The 19796-nt window shown below is 37.3% G+C and overlaps 1 protein-coding gene across 1 annotated transcript in view; it reads left to right on the top strand.

Annotated features, from left to right (window-relative positions):
• Positions 1–19796, top strand: part of LOC104015382 (homer protein homolog 1) — a 100632-nt gene that overhangs the window by 17631 nt on the left and 63205 nt on the right. The window contains exons 2-4 of the mRNA XM_087762628.1: positions 5657–5813; positions 12178–12309; positions 17021–17113. Of these exons, the coding sequence (XP_087618754.1) occupies positions 5657–5813; positions 12178–12309; positions 17021–17113 (382 nt within the window). The remainder of the gene's footprint in view (positions 1–5656; positions 5814–12177; positions 12310–17020; positions 17114–19796) is intronic.

Below are 19796 nucleotides of genomic sequence, written 5' to 3'. Positions count from 1 at the left end.
TTGTCTTCTGATCACCCATGACAAAACATAAATTTCATAGAAATGAAAATATGAGCAGATCACTAAACCACTTTTATTTTGACTTGCTGTATCTTATGTCCATTAAGTACTGCATGATATCTGATTTCAAGCTGAAACACTGCAGTTGCTCAAAACTTCAGATCCTTGAAAATCTAACATACAGTATGTAATGATGTTTTTGGTGAAGGTAAATGTGGGTTTTTTTTCTTAACCTTATAGGTTTAATGAAAGGTTCTAGCCTATTTTTCCTCCCCTCAGCTCCTGAAAAATTGCTGGTATTATTTGTCTTGGTACGCTAACTCAGAAGTGGTCAAAGGTCTAATGCTAAAAGCTGATTGTTAAATGGGAACAAAACAGTTTAGAAAACAGCTTGGAGGCACTGCTCTGTGCAGTATTATGTAGCTATAAAACATATTCTATAAACTAAGGCATTGAACTTTATAGGTAAATAGGTGCATATATGTATTAACTTCTAATTGAATACAGAAAACTTTCCAAGCTTTTTAGGAACAACTTCCTAAGCTTTTACTGACCATGAGTAAACCTGACTCAAACAAAAAACACAACAGCAAAAGTAAGTCTAAGAATGTAAGTGTAAAACTAGATAAACCGCTGGTGGTATGGGAGAGATTTCGATCTGGTTGTTCGATTGTAGCTTCTACTTTTTTACTATCTCAAAGCTTGTTTTAAGACATCAAAGTTCTTATTATATGCATGTAATATAGAAAGCAAAATCTTAAGATGTATTCATTTCACAAGTATGCTGAGTATGTTTTGTTCAAGTTGTCAGTCACTTTCTGTCCAGAAAAAGATTTTTATTTCAGAGCAGTTTCCATACAACAAGAAGCCAATGTTATGCAATACTGTCCCACAAGCTACCGTATACAGTATTTATCAGACTTCAGAGCATTTTTAGGAATAAGGAAAATTCTGTGTTTTTCTATTGCTTTGAATTGTGTTTACAGAGCTTGTTGACTCAGACTCCTGAGAAACCATTGGTCATGTTTGGATGCCATAGTTGACAAATTAGTTTTGACTATAGCTGCACGTTTAATCACACTCCTTATTTCTTTTCATGGATCCCTCATGAAGCTGCTTAGAGTAACAAAAGCTTGCTACAGCTTTAAAAACAAGCCAGGGAGAGTATTTTTTAAGACTGTAGCTGGGCATTGGGAGGAAGCTGTAGTCTTGGTATGCTGTCATTTTGAAAAAGCAAAAAGGTCTTTGTCCTTTTAATCAGCAAATGCCTGAGAGATCACGTAGGGGATTCATGTTGTCTGATATGGGGAGAAATCACCTTGGATGATAGATATTATAGAGGCTCAGAACTCACTGTGTGCAAAATTACTACCTGCAAAAACTTGTGTGTGATGCCTACCAAGAGAGTTTGCAGTCCTTGGGACTGCCAGAGCATGTGTGCTGAGCGTGCAGGCTGCCACGTGGCAGGGTCTGCTGTGCCCATCGTGGTCTCCCATCCCCTTGCCACAGGTGGCACTCAAGAGATGGTGGTCAGTGCCTGGTGGCTTTTTTTTTTTCTCTCCTCTCAATTCCTCCATGGGCCACAGTCCCCTCAGTGTTGTACCTGCTCCCATGTCTGCTCTCTACTCCTGCTTGGGCAGCTCTTTGCTCCAGCCCCCGTGTCTCTTTTTTTCTCTAGCCCCAATCCTGCTCTGTTCTTGTGTCTGCACAGGGCAGTCCCTGACTTCCTCCCGCACAGTGCAGCACCCTCACTACCAAAACCCCATCAATTTATCCTGATATGGGGAGTGTGTGTGTAATTTATTTACTTTTTTAGCATCATTAACACACCAAAAGGGGAGGCAAGTAGGACATCAACTAATGTTGTAGAAGTCATACCTTCTTTTCAGTGGCCTTACTGTTTTTACAGTAACTAAGACAACAGAATCCCAGCCTTGAGAAGTTGTAGATATTATGGCAATGAAAATAACTTTGGAGTCATGGTAAACAGTGTGGGGAAAGAAGTAAGAGGAAGGAGGTCTTTAGCACTAGTGTTGGCATGATCTGGAAGTGCCAGACACATCAAAGAATAATACTTTTTTTAAAAGCAAATGTTAATTATGGATTAGCAAGGAAAGTTCTTTCTCACCTTCTGTACTAACTTAAGCTGCTTTTGTGAAAGCTTTAATCAATCTTGCATGTGGAGAAAGGAACCCTTAGGTTCTTATATTCAATAGTCTGCATTTTTTTGAAAAGGATGTATTAAGATGACAAAATGGCTTTTCTCCTAAGCTTAGCCTAGGACTGATCACATATCAATAAATGGATTTCTGTATCTGATAAACTGGTGTGACTCTACCTCCTTAAGTGGTACTTCTCATCCTTCTGTAGTCCTCACATTCCCACTTAAGTCAAGGAGGACTTAGCACTTACTACTTTTTAGTTTGCATTAGACCTCAACATTACAATGGTCAAAGTGAATTAAGAACAACAGCATATTAGCCTTAATGTTTCTGCCATGCTTGAGCAGACATTTCTAATAGTCAAACTGTGTTACTATGGCATTCTGTTAGTTTTTTCTTTTTGTTCAGCATCAGGATATTTCTGGAAAAATGAAGTGCTTCTCTTTGTAATTAGTGATGAGTTCTTGTCTTAGTTCCTATTAGTGTTTTTAATGAATGCTAAATACTTTGTGGTAGTGAAGGAGCGGTAAGAGAAAGCTGAAAGGGGAAAAGAAGGAACTGATAGTTGTTTTTACAGGATTGTTTTTTCTTATTTGTTGTTCTTTTCTTCTTTCTTTCTCAACTCTATATAGGCACAAGTACATTTATATTTTTTATATATATATGTCTGAACACTTAGCAAGGGAAAAAGGAAACTACTCTCCTATTTAATATAACTAATACTACTTCAACTGAGTTAATTGAAACTTCTAGATTGGGAGGGCATCACGTCCTGTGTGGATAATGGAAAAAACAAAGTCTCATAGTAAAGATTGTTTAGCTGAAGTTGTAAATCTTGTGTGTTTTACATATTAACTTTTGCTTGTTTCTGAATGTTTTAGTAAATCTAAAATTTAAGTTATTTAAGTAGCTCTATAGTGTGTTGCCACAGAAAAGTACAGATGACCTAATTGTACAGTAACTTGGAAGGGCTTTAGTGGCAAATCAGTGATTGATTCTATAACACATTTCATCCTGTAGACATAAGGTGTGTAACTTCCATTTGTTTGAAGAAATAATCAGTATAAATGTTCATCATCAAGTGTCAAAATGTATTCTAGTTGGTTTAATTCTAGAGGCATCTGAAGTTTAGCATCGTTATTGGAAAAAAACTCCTAATTACTCCAGTAATTTGGAAAAATCATGATTTCTCCAACTAGTTTAACGAAGGTGGCTATGTTTTTTGCCACAGAGTGTAGACAGCTTGTTATTCAGCAAAACTGTAGTTTCAGTTAAAACATGGAAAGAAAAGACTGTAACTCTAGTTTATCAGAAGTGATTAAAAAAGTGCAGGTAAGCTTTATTAATGCTGTTCTGTACCTAACTGTAATGTCTATGCCAGACACAAATACGTGCCCTGCAAAGTGCTCTCGTTTGTCTTTGCGAAACACTGCTGAGCAATCAGCAGGAATATGCAGGATGTCTCATCAAACAAATTGAGGCTGTTTAGCTGGGGCTATAGAAGATTTTTGTGCTGATAGTGCAGGAGAGGAGCATCTCAAGACTGAACAATTGGACTTCTACTGACACTCCCACTTGCTTTAGTTGTATAGTTTTTGCCTACCTTTTACATATGAAAATCCTAACCCATGGTATATTGAAAGCCTCAGTTGTGTGATATACTGTACTGTGACAGAACTGAATAGCGTTTCTGGTCAAATGTGTATTCATTAACCACACATCTATGATTTGGATTCAGTTCTTTTGTCTTTCTAGTTAATGTGGTCAGAGCCTTTATTTTCTCCTTCCAATGTCAATCTTCATCCAAATAATTGTCAGGCTTCCAAGACTTTTGTTTTGATGGGCTCTTTAACTTTCTGGAGTTAAAGAACTGGTTGCACTATGGTAACATGCATCAAATTACATTTGGGTATGCTTAATTGGGAGGTAAATGGAAAATGTATCTAATATTGAAGACAAGAACTAAAGTTTAGGTATGACTGAAGAAGTAATTGTAGAGATTCAAAAGAGTGATAAGAATTAGTGTAAAGGTTATGTTAAACAAAAGGGCTATAAAAGTCACCTTTGCATAGCCTTTGTGTTTGTGCAAGGGATTGGGATCAGGAAAACAGTTACCCAACCTCCTATAGCTTGGTGATTCAGAAGGAGAAGATGAGTTGGTGCTGAGGGTATAGTGACGTTTGTATGGAGGGCTAGCATGTGCATTGATTCCCTTGGCCTACCTTCCTCCTCCTTTAGCTTTCACTGAAACAGTGCTCTCTTTGGTCTGTTCTGTATCACTTCTAACATTCAGCATAGGAGAACACCTCATCTTCTGGCAGATGGGCTTCAAGGAGCCTTAACTCCTAGCTGAGTAATACGATTCTGCTGCTGAAAGCAACTGGTCTCAGCTGCTCTCGCTGCCAAGCAGTAGAGAGATTTCTGAGAGTTCACATGTACCCCTTTGTAATGAGGCCAGATTGAAACCCTTTGACTATGAGTACCCAAAATCCTAATTTTTTCTTTTGCTTTTATTTTGGGCAGAAAAATTTATTAAGAACTTACCTCTTACTTAAAGGGAGATGAGGGCAGGGACAAAGGATATGTTTCTTCACATCCTGGAAATGGGAGAAAACAAGAGAGTTCAAAAACCTACAAAGTTAAACTCAACTTAAAATTCTAGTACTTAATATCTTTGGGTTTTGATGGCAGCATTCCCTGAAGAATACAGCAATCTACTTGTCAGTAAAATGTAGCTAAATTTAAACTGACAACTATCTTAGTGATACTAAAATATTTTTAGATTTCTATGCAATACTATATGTCTTGGTAATGATCATGGGGAAAAATAAGTTGTAAATTCTGAAGTACAGTAATTTTTTTTACCTTACGTAATTTTATTTGCTAAGCAGTTAACTTTGAACCATGTATGTTATACATATTTAGTGGTGCTATGAAAACATTCAGATGTGAAGCTCCAAAGAGTGAGGGTTTCATAACACATGTTCCTGACCCTAATTAATGTTAGTTTTAGAATAATAATTTCATTGAATCAGCCAGTTCAATTTCAGATTATGGCCTAAGATTGATTAGAATAATCAGAGTATTAAAAGATTTTTGAGAAGATGGGGGTTTGAAGTAGTACACATTCTGCAACATGCAGTGTAATGAGATGAAGCTACACATGTATTGATGCCAGTTAGTTTAAAGGGATAGATGGAGGGTGAGGGCTGGGGAGGTGATGGGACAGGGCTGAATCTATATTTAGAGATGGCTGTCTTTATCTGACTCTACAGCTGGGTGCTGATTTTTGCTTTAGAAGGCTTGCATTTTGCTTGCATATGTATATTAATGCACTTATCTGCTCTATGCAGCAACACATACAAAAGTTCTTAGGAAAAATTTATCATGCAAAGTGAAATGTGTACATCCCAGTGGGCACAACTGGCAGATAACTTGTGTGCAACAATATTACATACAAATCAGATTCATGACTTTTACTCTCTATACTTCAGGGAACAACCCATCTTCAGCACCCGAGCTCATGTCTTCCAGATTGACCCAAACACTAAGAAGAACTGGGTTCCCACCAGCAAGCATGCTGTTACTGTGTCCTACTTCTATGACAGCACAAGAAATGTCTACAGGATAATCAGTTTGGATGGCTCAAAGGTAAGCTTTATTTCAGAGAACTTGCTTGCTGATCAACTTTTGTATTTATTTTCTAGTCTGATGTCCTTCATGTATCTTATCAGATGCTTTTGTCATTATCTGAGTAACGGATTACTGATGTGTTAAAATGGTTACATTGCTTCATTACATATTTTAAGTGTTTATTGGAAAATACTATTTTCCATGCATTCATATTTACTTTGATAAATCTATTGCTGAATTTAAGCAATGACCTGTTACTTAGTTAATATTTTGAGCAGTCTAAAAAGGCATTCCCTGTGAGGTGCACTAAAAAGTACAAATAGGGTTACAATAACCTTTTTTCATCTCTGCATTCAATGATGTTATCAATATCATTGGCTTCAGCATTATGAAGGACATCTGTTTAGTGCCCGTAATCACATAGTAAATCCTCTCTGTTATGTAATCTTCCAATTTTTTGCTGTAGAGAACATGGTGATTCCTTCCTAATAAAGCTCTCCATGGTAAGCTTTTATCAAAACTCAGTTGGGTTGGGTTTGGTTTTTCTGGAGGGTGGGTTTTGTTTGTTTGTTTTTAATTAGGAAAGATAATGTGTTGAGCTGCTATTGTAAGAAACCTTGTCTAAGAAATTAATTTGGAAGACTTGGAGAAAATATTTTGACTGTTCCTTAGGTTCTACCCCAAGTGAGTATAAAAACAGTAACTTTACAAATGGCATGTAAGAAATCTCTGCAATAAGGACATTAAAGATACACAGAGTGTAATCAAAAGCTATAATCCTTTCGAGATACTTTAATTTGCAACTTATGGAGATGTGTCAGTTCATGATGGTTGGAACTAAAATACTCTGTTAGATCATAGCAGTATTCACAGAGATTTCTTGGCTATTTATTGAAAGCTGAAAAACATTACTCTGCTTGTTTTCTTTTTTTTCTTTTTTAAATCCAGAGTATTGATGTTTTAAATGAGGAAGGAGAGTTTCTATCGTACAGAAGTATATGGGAATTTTCTGTTAAAGATCTCTATATGATACTACTTTAGGTGACTGAGACTCTGGTATCAAAGCCTACCAATTTTTTCCAAGTTTAACTCTGACTGTTTCTTACCTTCTCAGCACTCCTTCAAATGATTTTTCATTCTGTCAAATAATTAAAATACCTTTTGCGTGACTGTTTATAAAAGACTTTGGGATTGGGACTAGATGCTGTATGAAATCAAAGCTACTAGTTATCTGTAGCATCTTAATTGATCTGCACAGTTTACAAAATCCTTATTCTGGTATCCAATGGGGTTCCTCTGCCTTTGTCCGAAGCTGCAACTCTTGAAAAGTGGCTGCTGAGTTGCACTGTCAAGCAGTTGTTAACCTATTTATTTGCTCTTTTGTCTATTGCAGCATTTCCTTTGCACTTGCAGTACTATTGCAAGGTATATTGATAATGCAATCTATTACTTTTATTTACTCTCTCTGTGATTGCTGCAATTCTAATAATGTTTTCATCCAAGCGTTATATGTCTAAGATCTAGGATCCAAATCATGATTAAGAGCAAGCCATTGTTTTAGGCATCACAACATTGCTCTGAAACATATACAGGTGAATAGCAGGGGGACTATTTTTAGGAGGTTTTCAGCATAATTCCCTGAGAATTTTTTTTTATTTTTAATTATAGCCCCATCTTTTTTAACATGTCTGCACACACATAATGTAGTATGTACAAAGGGCTAAATATAAATATAAAGCATTCTTAATTTCAAAGTGCATGATCCAACTAGGTTTACTTGTAAACCTCTATGCTGATGGGGTTTACAGCACACTGTGGGTTTGTACGTTGTAGAGAATGACGTGCATGTTGCTGCTCAGTTACAGTGGCTCAGGTGCTGAGCAGTAAGCCAGTAAGTGATGACAACTCATGTGTATGTCCACTTAGACTGCAGTAAGGAAAGTTTGAGAGAGATACACTTGAGATTTGAGTGATAATCCCATTTCTGTCCCATACCCTTCCCCCTCTTTAGGTCAGTAGGTTCCAGTAGGATTCCTGGATAAAATTTAACTTCTGTACTGATTGTCCGAACATCATTAAATCTTTCTTCTTGAAAACAAAAGGACATTTTTAAGACATGATCTTCATATTTCTGTGTCAAGTCTCCCATCAGTGTTATTGTAATAGATGATCTTTACATTTTAATGACTGTTGTAAAATAAACTAGTCACACATTAAAGTGTTTAATGCTAATATAGGTTTTAAGTAAGGCCTGTAAGCACAGGTCTTGTTTGTAAACAGAGAGGGACTCATGGGCGAAGTGGTGATTGGTGGCTGTCTTGGTCACAGTGACCACGAAGTAGTTGAGTTTCAAATTGTTGGCAATAGGAGAAAAACTGCCAGCAAAATTTCGACCCTGGATATGGGGAGAGCAGACTTCAGGCTGCTGAAGGAGCTAGTTAGTAAGGTCCCCTGGGAATCTGCTTTTGAAGGTATTGGGGTCCATGAATGCTGGTCGCTTCTTAAGAGCGCAGGAGCAGGCAATTCCAAAGTGTCGGAAGTCAAGCCAGTGGGGCAGAAGGTCAGCTGGGATGAGCAGGCATCTCCTTCTAGAACTTAGGCAGAAAAGGAAAGTGTATGGACATTGGAAGCAAGGACAGGTGACACGGGAGGACTATGGAGATGATGTTTGCCACTGTAGGGAGAAAATTTGTGTGGCCAAAGCTTGATTAGAGTTCAAGCTGGCCAGCACTGTGAAGGACAACAAAAAGGGCTTTTTAAAATATGTTCACAGCAAAAGGAGGATCAGAGATAACATTGTCCCATTACTTGATGAGGTTGGTCACCTCAAAAATAGGGACAGAGACGAAGCAGAGACATTTAATGCCTTCTTCACCTCTGTCTTTAACACCGATGACGGGCCCTGGGATCCCCGGAGCCCTGTGTTGGAAGACTGTGACTGGGGGGATGATAAACTCCCAGCCGATCCTGAACTTGTTCGAGACTTGCTGCTCCAGCTGGATGTGCATAAGTCTATGGGGCCCAATGGGATTCATTCCAGGGTACTGAAAGAGCTGGCCGATGTTATTGCGGGACCTCTCTCCATTATTTTTCAACAGTCTGGGGAGGTCCCAGTTGACTGGAAGCTGGCAAATGTTGTCCCAGGTTTCAAGAAGGGTAAGAAGGAAGCCCCTGGTAATTACAGGCCTGTCAGTCTCACTTCAGTGCCTGGTAAAATTATGGAGAAGGTTATTGGTCACAGCCAGCATGGGTTCACAAGGGGAAAGTCCTGTTTAACTAACTTAATTTCCTTTTATGACAAGGTCACCCATCTAGTTGACCAAGGGAAGTCAGTAGATGTGGTGGTGTGGTTTTTATTTATTTATTTATTTTTATTTTAGCAAAGCTTTTGATACTGTCTCTCACAGTATCCTTCTGAACAAAATGTCCAGCATACAGCTAGACAAGTCCATGATACGTTGGGTGAACAATTGGTTCAGGAAGCCTGTTCTAGGTTCTCTCTTGTGCAGCCAGCCCTTGTGGTCAGCTGAAGCAGTGAGCAGTCTCAGCTGAAAACTGGTTGGTTTCTCCAAGGTTTTATACTGGGTTAATTTGCAACCAGATATGCCACTGTCACTGCAGCAAATGCCAGTCCTGCAGGCTTTAAAGCTGCCTGTTTCTTGGAGGTCATAAGTCCCTGTCCTCAGAGTCCTCTTCTGCACTGAGAAAGTTACATCTGTGACAATTACCTGCACTCTCAAATCTGTGATACAAGTTCAAATTTATCAAGCAATGGATGGAACTAGGGCTTAAGCAAGGAGACAACATAGCTAGAGCTTGAGTTGGGAGGAAGACTCTTCTACACTGTCCCCAGGATAATTAATTTTAAACATGTTACTGTTGACAGCTTCCACACCAAGAGAGATTGAGCATTAAGTGAACTTGCACAGCTCTGTTCTGGGCTTCCACCAGGTTATTTCAAAAGGAGGGCTTCCAAGCGCTAACAGTACACAAGAAGACAAGAAGCATACAAGAAAAATGGAGCTCTAGAACACCTCCTTTCTAAGAAGTCCACCTCTGCTTTCTCATGTTCTCTCTTCTGTCCTACATGGCATAGACAGCTGTTTCCTATGAGGTCAGTTGGAGGCCTTGGTGCAAGTGCAAGCCTGCTGGCTTTATTTGGGCCCCCAACCATATACCTAAAGAAAGGAGGATGACTGAATTAGCAGTGACTTTGCTGACCAGCTCCTCCTATATGAAAATCTGAGGAGAAGTTTTATGGACAATTAATTCTGGAGATGGTTCTTCAGTCTCTAGTCACACAATAAATCTTGTCCCTGACCTGATGAGGCTTGTTGATTCAAATGTAAGCTTTCAGGCATTATGAAATTATCCAGGAGTTGTTCACAATGGTAGCCAAAACTTGCATTTTGAGGCAAAGGTTATCAGAGAGAACTGCCTGTTTGATATCCTCAGCTACATCCAGATTTGCTCTTCCGATTTAATGCGAGCATAATGGAGCTGCCAAAGCCACTGCAGAAGATGCCAGTTTTGTTAAATTAATCTGTGCTGCAGTATCTTTGCTTGCCTTTCTACATGTTGCGATACAATGTATTTTTCTGAACTTTCTTGCAATACTCCTCTCCCCCACTTCATCTGAGAATCAGCATATGCACATGAAAGCTGTTTGTGGGCTTAGCTGGCCCCTCAGCTGTAAATTTTTCAGGCTTGCCCTGTAGAATTCAGAGAAAATTTGATGTTGATGGTAGCTGTGCTCCAGTGCTACCCAAATCTCAGCAGAAGCAAAGGATGCTAAGTAAACTCTGTAACTACTCTAATATCCATCCAGAAGGCCATCTCACACAATAGTATAGGCTGGATTTGACTTCTAGAAGATCTCGGGCTTGGGAGAACAGTACTTGGTCTCTCTGATGTTGAAGTTTCTCACTGTCACCATCCTGAGAAAATATTGTTATTCTCTATGCATCAGTCCAGTTCCTGCTACTCAAAGAATAAAATTAAGATTTCTATCTATCTCCAACAGAGAAGTTGGTTTGGACCCTGTGAATTTTGTTGCTGCTCTAGGATTCTACAGTAATCACTGGCTTTGCACTGCTGGGGCTAAGGCAGGGGTTATGGTTTCATGGGAGCAGAACAAAGCATGTGCACACTGATGTTCAAAAGATTCCCAACTCTGTAGTGTGAGACAGTAAGGACCCATATTGACAATAACCTTTGGAGCACAATAACTGGTATGTAAGAAAGATTCTTCCTGAACTCTTCTGCTCACAGTGTATGCTATTTTCTGGGAAGTTTTAAGGACATTCTCTTTCACATGGGTGTTACAAAGCACCTACTAACCAGTGTTTTGTGAAAAGGGCTGTGAATTATTTAACAAATGTGTCTGAAACTCTTAGTAGCACCAGACAGATGAAAAAGCATGCCTGCATTTCACTTCCAATACACATATCTGGTTTTATGGCTAGTCTTTCTTGTTCATATTGTCTGGTTATAAGCTGTAATAACCATCAATTTTTTTAGTTAAATGGAACCCATTGGTGTCATTATAAGACTTTATCCTGGCATACTTTAAGTCAACTGGACAGTTCCACATCACAGATTTAGAATATGTTAGACAAACTTTAATGTGATGAAAATACTGTTGAAATTCATGGTAAAACTTTAGTTGGTTTTAGTGGAACCAGCATATAATTGAATAGTTGTAGTTTTTTGTTTACATTAGCAGAAGTTGTATGCTGGAAGATGCACTGCTTCTATCCTGTATGTAGCAAGAACTAGAGAAGAAAAATCTATTCTAAGAGTAGCTCTTCTTCTGTAGTTGGTATATGACCCTGTCACTATTAGTCATGTTTGTGTGTGTATAAATGAAAAACAGATTATTGCAATACAGAAACTTAAAAAGAAATTGTGCTTCTTGTTTTATTGCATGTTTTCCAGTGAGGATTGCATATGCAATGGGGGGAATGCAACTGTGGAGCTTACAGTGGATCTTGAGAGGCATTGCTTTAGGGGACAAAGAAATACACTTGTGAGACAAAAGATGACTTTGCTAGTTCTTCTATTCTGATCTCATTAGCCTATGTGGATGCTTTAAAGGACTTTTTTTTTAGACTTGCTAACTATTAAATGACTGCTTGCAATTGCAAACAGGTGCCCCTCCCCCCTTTTGCTCCTTTTAAAGAATGCATGCCAATATATGCTTTCGTAATTTTAGCTGTGATTGAATTAGAAGAAAACTGTTCCCTAGTTGCAGGTTTGTCTCATTCAGCATACACAGATACTTGTCTATGATTGATACTGACATTTTCAATTATTGAGTAGTTTTTAAAAAAAAAATCAAAACCACAGAACCCCTTTTTTACAACTATTACTTTTTTTTCAGGCAATAATAAATAGCACTATCACCCCCAACATGACGTTTACTAAAACATCCCAGAAGTTTGGCCAATGGGCAGACAGCAGGGCAAATACAGTCTATGGCTTGGGATTTTCATCTGAACATCACCTTTCAAAAGTAAGTATGAACAATGACAACTATTCGGCCAGTCAAGCAGCTTAAGAGTATTTGATTCCTGCTGGTTGTATCTTGACTCAGTGCTCAATACTGTTGTTATTTAAAAATAATTTACAAAAAATGTTCTGTAAATGTAAAAAGACAAGCCAATATTGTTATAACACTTTGTTGCCTATGAATTTTCTTTTAACTGATTGAGGAAAGGAGGGATATTTAAGCTATCACAGTGTATGCTGTTAATGCTTTCTAAGTATTCACTTGTTAGGTTTTGTTAGGTTTCTCTTCTTTAAAGTTGTTCTTCCGTTACAGTTTTTCATGATAGAATTTAAAGGAGTAGACTATGTAGTGTTTCTTCTGTGTTTAAATCTCCTAGAAAAAAATTGTTGGTAGTCTTCAGGTGCATTTTTGTCTTTTAAGCCACATTCACTTTCACTTTTCTGCTGTGTAGTGCATCAAATTACAGATATTTCAACATGTGCAGGCTTAAAGTAAAGCTAGTGGGGAAAAATATTCCATGTAAAAGAAAACTACATTTTCTTGTTGGAATACAAAAGTTGAAATTTTTACTAAAGAAACTCAATGCCCTATGAGGTGTTTTTCTGGTCTGCTTGTGCAGGAGGGAAGTCCACCTTAATCCAAGGAAAGCAGTAACTCCTTTTTCTCAAAGTGATGGTATGGTTCCTGTGAGCACCCTTTCTACAGTCCCTATTGTTATTGATACTACTCTGGTAGATGAGTCCAGGAACCTGTAAAAGCCAATGTTGTTTTTCTCCAGATGAGGAATTTCATTTTCAGTTTAAAAACATGTTTCTACATTAAGCAGAGAATGTTCATCTTTGAAATATACAAGAGATCTGGAAACCCAAATGCAATAAAAAGGAATGTATAATACATGTTTGAGTAAGGAATAATGGTTGGCTTGTTATTAAAAAAAACCTAAATAAACAAAAAAAATCATACCGGCCCTTTTGAGAAAGTAATTGTCACTATCTAAGGATAAGTATGGGCTTGTCAGAAAACCATTAAAAAGAGAACCAGTACATCTGCTTTATTTGGACAGTGTGATAAGCTTGTAAGATTTCTTCCTTTTGTAATCTGATAGCTTTCATTTCTATGAAGCAACACAAACCCAGGAAATTCTGAGTGATATTAATATATGCATGTGCATTTGTGCACACATGTCATTGCTTCAGTGAACTTAGAAACTTTGTAATTTATTTAAATTGGCGTGTATGTCCTAGAGGCACTTGCTTACCAACATGGTAATAACTTTTGTTAATATTTCAAAGGATTTAGCATAAATCCTAATTTAGTTTACCTCTCTCATATACTAGCTTGTTTTCCTTAATCATGGAATGCTTCTTTGGAGGCAAAGTATCATGCTGTAGTCATGCATAGCCTGTGTTTGCCTGCCTTTCAACACTGGGTTGTCCTTGCCAGTGAAAATATTTTGATTTTTTCATCTGTCCTTTCCTTCACTCTTTCCTTGCTCTCCTCAAGTGATACTTCCTTCTTAATTACAGTTGTTTCAATCCCATTCTTTCACTGCCCTCAAACTGATGTCTAAGAGTTTTCAGTATGCCCTTGGCTTAAAACATTATATTGCTGTTGAAAAAATAATCTGAAAAGCTACAGTAGATATTTTGTCTTAAGTACGTTTGATTAGCAGTTACTCAGATTGCTGTGATTTATGAAGAATACACAGATCTGTTGAGAAAAATGCCAAGTCACAGACCTTTTCAGAAGCTTATGGTGATGAATCTTCAGGACATTTTCAGCAAACTGTTTCCCTTGTATTATATCTTAATTATCAAATTGTGATTTTCATGTGAATTAAAATTGCTGATCATTGCTACTAAAATTCATAAAGGTGAAACTTTTTGTGTTATTGTAAAATTAGCAAACATATTTGATGGAGGGAAAAGAAACTTGTTTAGATTACAGTCTATTCAGTCACTGGAATTGGTAGATATATTGGTCTTATATCAGAAAAGCTGAATTAGAAACCCTGGATCTGCTGTGTAGCTTCAGAGAAATCACATCTATTTTCTTTCTTGTCTTATGTCTCTGCTCAGATTACTAACTCCCACTTCTGTGCACTGGCATTGTAGTCAGGTTTACTAGAGCGTTCTTTGGTACACCTAGTGTTGTAGGACATGAAATCTAATTTAGGACTCAAGGTACTACTGGATATTAGTAATAGTGCTAACAAATAAACTGTATTAATGGATTTGTTCAGAAACAGGTTGCTTCTAGAAGTTGCCTTAAAAATTGATTCTGGAACTTCTTTTCTGTACTTGGTTTATCAAAATCCCTAAGCGAACAGCCCTGTTGCATGTAATTTGTTTTGCAGTAGTGTCTCTGGGCCCCAATGAAATATTTCAAGTTCCAGGGAGCAATGGACAGCCTGCAACCACAAAAAACTTAGTCTAGTCTGTGACTGATATCAACAGGTTAATGAAGCAAATAATCAGAGCAGAGATAATAAAAGTCATGTCTTCTAATAAACTGGTTATTCTCAGATCATTGTCTGCTTAGCTATGTCACTCTAAACAAGCAGATGATTTCCAAAGCATATATCAAGTATTTGACTTTTGGACTATTCCTTTTTGGTTTGTGTGCCTTTGTCCTCCTAAACTGATTACTAGGGTAGAGTGAAACAGTGGTAACCTCTTTCTGGACGATTATTGTGACTGTGAGAATTGGTGGAGCTAGACTATCCGGTATAAAAATAAAGGCACTCTAATCAACTTCACACGCAAATAGTATAGAAGAATAATTAATTAAACATTTGTTTATCTTCATTAGACCTTTTCTCAATATGTCAGACCACAAATTCACCTCAAGATTGTTCCATCAAGAGTCAGGCAGAAATCAGTGATACCTAAAAGATGATTCCTATGTTGAAGAATATTCCTTTCACAGGATCAGGATTTCCTAGCACAGTCCCTCTTGCTGCTGTAGTAGGAGGAACAGAGTGTCCCATGATATTCAGAGAAAACTGAGGCTAATTTCTCAACCAGAATATAAATCTGTGGTTTTGATAGTATCCCGCTGTGTGGGAAGAAATATTCCTTGTCAGGATTGCTGTCTGTTTTATCCCTTTGAATTAGTTGGCCTGATTTATTCCAAATAACTTAAGAGTATGCTAAATGCCAAAAGGACCATCACAGGTACTTGTGAGATCCTCCCATAGTCTCCCTCCACAATTTTTCCATCTTTTCCTTAAATTATTAATCCTCCAGAGAACCCTTCCTTTCATACCATAAGATCTCATCTTTGTTATTTAGGAATTTTATCAGGAGATTGCTACTATCTATCACCTGACTGCCTCAAGGAATTCTAGTAAATTTGTGAAAATTTCCTCTGTTAGCCTTGTTGGCTTTTTCTTAGAATGTTATCTATTTATCTGTCTATTCATTATGTATATTTTTTTTTTTACAGTTTCTACCACTGTGATACAGAAGATCATATTTACTGCCTTGTATGTCTTCAGCCATTCTAAACCTCAGCATCATGTTTTCTCACTTACCAATCCTTACCAATCAAAGCTGATTTAAATAATAGGTTATCCATCAGATTTTGAGGTCTATCTACAACTCTTAAATGAGTATCATCCAGTTCTGGTGATCAGTTGCCAATTTTATTATCTGTTCTGAGACCTTTTTTGATGCTGAATTAGAGTTTCAGGATGGTATACTTTTTTTATCCTTCTATATTCGGGGAAACGTATGCTTTTAAATAACCTGACAGCTGAAATATAGGATACCAGTGGAGAGAAATGATATTTCCTCAAATACTAATAAACTACTTTTCCTGGTAGGCTAAAGACAATGAGGTTTTTTAGATCCTGAATAGCAAGTGAAGTTCTGATTGAAAATAGTTAAGGAGGTTGTGTCACACAAAGGTAGCCTTCATCCCTTCTAAATACATGCAGTGCAAAACAATTTCTTTGTATGCTGCTGCTGGAGAGATTTCGAAGCTGTTGGTGAAGTTTCCAATGTTTTTGCAGAATTATTTCAGTCTTAAGCTGATCATAATAAGATCATGTTCTGTATAAAAGCAGTAGCAAGTAAAAATGAATGCTTGGCTACTATAGCAATTAGTGTAGTGTCAAGCTGAGATCTGCAAAGCCAAATTTTTCTCTAGCCAGAGAATCTAGGCCCTATTCTTAATAAATTAATTTAATCTATCAAGTTTAAGGGTGCATGTATTTCTAAATTGCTGCTTTAGCTATTTTCTGGAAGAGCTACGTGTAGCAGAGAAATCAAGCTTCATATGGCAGTTCAATGTGGAATTCTTGAATTTAGTGTTCAGTATATGTGAGTGAATGAATAATGGTTAGCTTGTTATTACAAAAAATGTTGTCAGGAAGACAGTAAAACCTGAATCTGAAAGCAGCTGTGCAAGGCAGCTTATCACTGTTATTAGCCATATATGAGGTGGGTTTTTTAACACTATCAGCAACAAATTAAACTTTGTTGCATCATAATTTTCCTGTCATATAAACAGAGTACATTATGTCTCAAAGGTATGTCACTGTGTAACTCTCTTAAATGAGTATCTAATAAAGAGAAAAATTTAAAAATTCTACTGACAATTTGACTTTGTAAAATGTTTAAGTACAGCATTCTGTTCCGCATGTAATATAACTACTTCACGTCTATTCTTTCTCTTTTTCCTGTTATTTTTTAAACATATGTACCTTCAGTTTGCGGAAAAATTTCAGGAATTCAAAGAAGCTGCACGACTAGCAAAGGAAAAATCCCAAGAAAAGATGGAGCTAACAAGTACACCCTCTCAAGTGAGTCTTATTGCCTGATTCAAGCCTAGTACTTCATAATCTGTGCTACTTAATGTATCTTATATACACATGTTGTATTAAAAATGAGCAGGGTACTTCACAGTTTCCCTGAATCCTTTTTTTTTTCTTATTGTATCTATGAAACTTCAGGCGATGCACTGTAAAGGACTTGATATAAGAATCATTACAACACAAATTTAAGCTAAACCAGCAAACTATTTTTACTTATTTCCTCCTGTTGTAGTATTCACTTGTGAAATGTGTTGAAGGAAGATGACAGATTCACATGTGGGTTCTGGAGTTTTATTGCAGTTAGCCATGTTGTAAAAGAAGAGTTTATAAAAGACATCTCAAAACATGAACTTGGATAATATAGGCCTAACAGGAGGATAAATGAATATAGTCATATTTACATTAGTCATGCCTAAAATTAGTTTACTTGAAAATGGATACTTTGAATTTGCTTTGAAAAGAGAAATTGCATGAGGTTTTTATGCCCCTCCAGTGTTTCTGGCTGTGCATGTAGCTATTTGCTTTTTGGAGGATGAAGCAGCTTTAAAACTACAGCAGGGGTTCCTGAGCTGAGTAGGATTAATGAGGCTGAGTGTTGTTTGTGGTTGTTTTTTTTTTTTGGGGGGGGGGGGGGGGGGGGAGGGGGGTGCATCTTCATTCATTGAATCAGTGCATCTCTTGAGTGCTTTGCACTGCAATATGCTCCTGATCTTTGATGGAACAAGGATGGCAGGCAGTTTGTAACATCCTATATAAATAGGTTTATTGCCACCAGAAAGCTGCATCTGGTGTCCTTCCAAGAGAAGTCAGTGGAAACCACAAGAATACACAATGTACCAACCTCATGTTGTTTTCCCAGTAGGCATTTTGTCCAAGTGCTAGGTTGGCTTTTGCTATTAAAGGGAAACTGCTTGCTCTACTGTAACAGGAGAAAAATAAGGCAGTCTTTTAATTAGTTTTCTTGACAGTCTCTAAACTTCTGATAATTTCCATTAATAAATACATAGATAATGGAAGTAGGTATTTCAGTATTATAACCTAGTATATACTTGGACTTTAGAAACAGTGAAGTGCTTCAGCTAGGCCTCTAGTTACTCAATATTATAGGCAAAACAATTACTCTGCTTCTCTTTTGACATGATGATTAATAGTCTGCACTCAGAAGTTAAATCTGACACTGTTGAATGGAGTGACTTATTTAGTTTGGACATAAATTTGAACTACTCATTCAGAGACAAGATGCTTTTGTCTAGCAGCTGCCCAGGGTTAAAGCTTTCTCTTAATCTATATAAGCTATTAATATTGTTCATTTTTCAGTACAGATTTCCCTTTATACTTGGAGCCTAACATTTTATACTGTAGGAAGTTATAGAAATGTTACCTTGAGCGATTCTATAATGCACATTGAGAGCTGTGATTTATTTACTGCACACTTAGGAATAATTTCATATTCAGGCCTTACTTTTCATCTCTTGGCTTTTAGCTGTGTTGATAAGTTAGCATATTATTCCAAAAGATACAGTTAGTGCAAGTGTCAGTCTTCACATACTTAATGCTTCTCATTAGTTCCCCAGAAAGAAGGGAGTTTGGAGCAGATGAGAAGCAATGACTTCATGGCAGACTGCAGTGCTTCCATAGTGCTGGGGCTTATTTGAAGAGATTTATGACTAGGGGGAAGACGGGTGCTTGGTAGTGGGGAGGGAGGGTGGAACCCTAGAGACATTTGAAGGAACACTTGCTGTCATTTTGATCATCTGCCAAAAAGTGACTGCAAGGCATGTAATTCCAGTGTTGCCTTTCTCAATCATTTTACAGCTCTTCTTTCCCTTTTGCATAGTGATCCTTTGCAGAGAGGGAGAGTAAGAGGAAGGAGAGAGATTTTCAGTGGCCAGTCAAGACTTTGTAGGAACCTGGCTTTTTTAAGAAGCTTTGACAGGAAAGGCATTGGGAGGTAGCGTGTGAGTAGTGAGCTCTATAACAGTAGCTCAGTTAGCTACAAGTGTCAATCCCTCTGCTGTCTTGGACTTGCAGATATCATTCTGCATTAAATTAATAATAGGTAGGAAGATACTGCATAACAAAACTGGAAAATATACATGTAAAACTTACATAAGATGTGTTACATTTCTCTTGGTACTGCTTTAAAAAATGCCCTTATTATTTACCAGTTAATTAAATTACCAGATATGGTACATTGCCTACCCTCTCTGCTACACAATTCTAGAAGGTAAAAAGAGAAAAATTACATGCGCTTCTTTCTGCACTCAATATGTCCCTACAGGTTGAATCTTTATTAAAATATCTCCACAACTAGTGTAACAAAACCCTGCACGAGATATTTGCTGTTCAGCATTGTTTGATGTAACCCTGCAAATATTACTGGTATGTGTGAGTTTCAATTCTGAATGTCCTGCAAAAACTTGTGAAACTAAGGAGAAATAGAAAACAAGAGATAACAACAGAAATATCTCATAAATAGAATATGTATTCATAGTTCGAGTACTTCCCAGAGTTAGCCATGTTAAAACTTAAGAACAATCTTGTATAAGTCCACTGAAGTTAGGCTGTTTCTCTAAGGTGTTACAAACTTTAGCAAAGTGTTGGTACTATTTAGCTAGATATTTCCACCAGAGAAGTGCCTCAGTGGCCAGGAAGTAGTAGTTCCATGCCG

Source organism: Nipponia nippon, unplaced genomic scaffold (assembly GCF_047370975.1).
Source record: "Nipponia nippon isolate SJK-2023a ecotype South Korea unplaced genomic scaffold, ASM4737097v1 scaffold_26, whole genome shotgun sequence".
Classification (NCBI taxonomy): Eukaryota; Metazoa; Chordata; class Aves; order Pelecaniformes; family Threskiornithidae; genus Nipponia; species Nipponia nippon.
The sequence above is the reverse complement of the archived record's forward strand: the minus strand, read 5'-3'. Positions and strand labels throughout refer to the sequence as shown.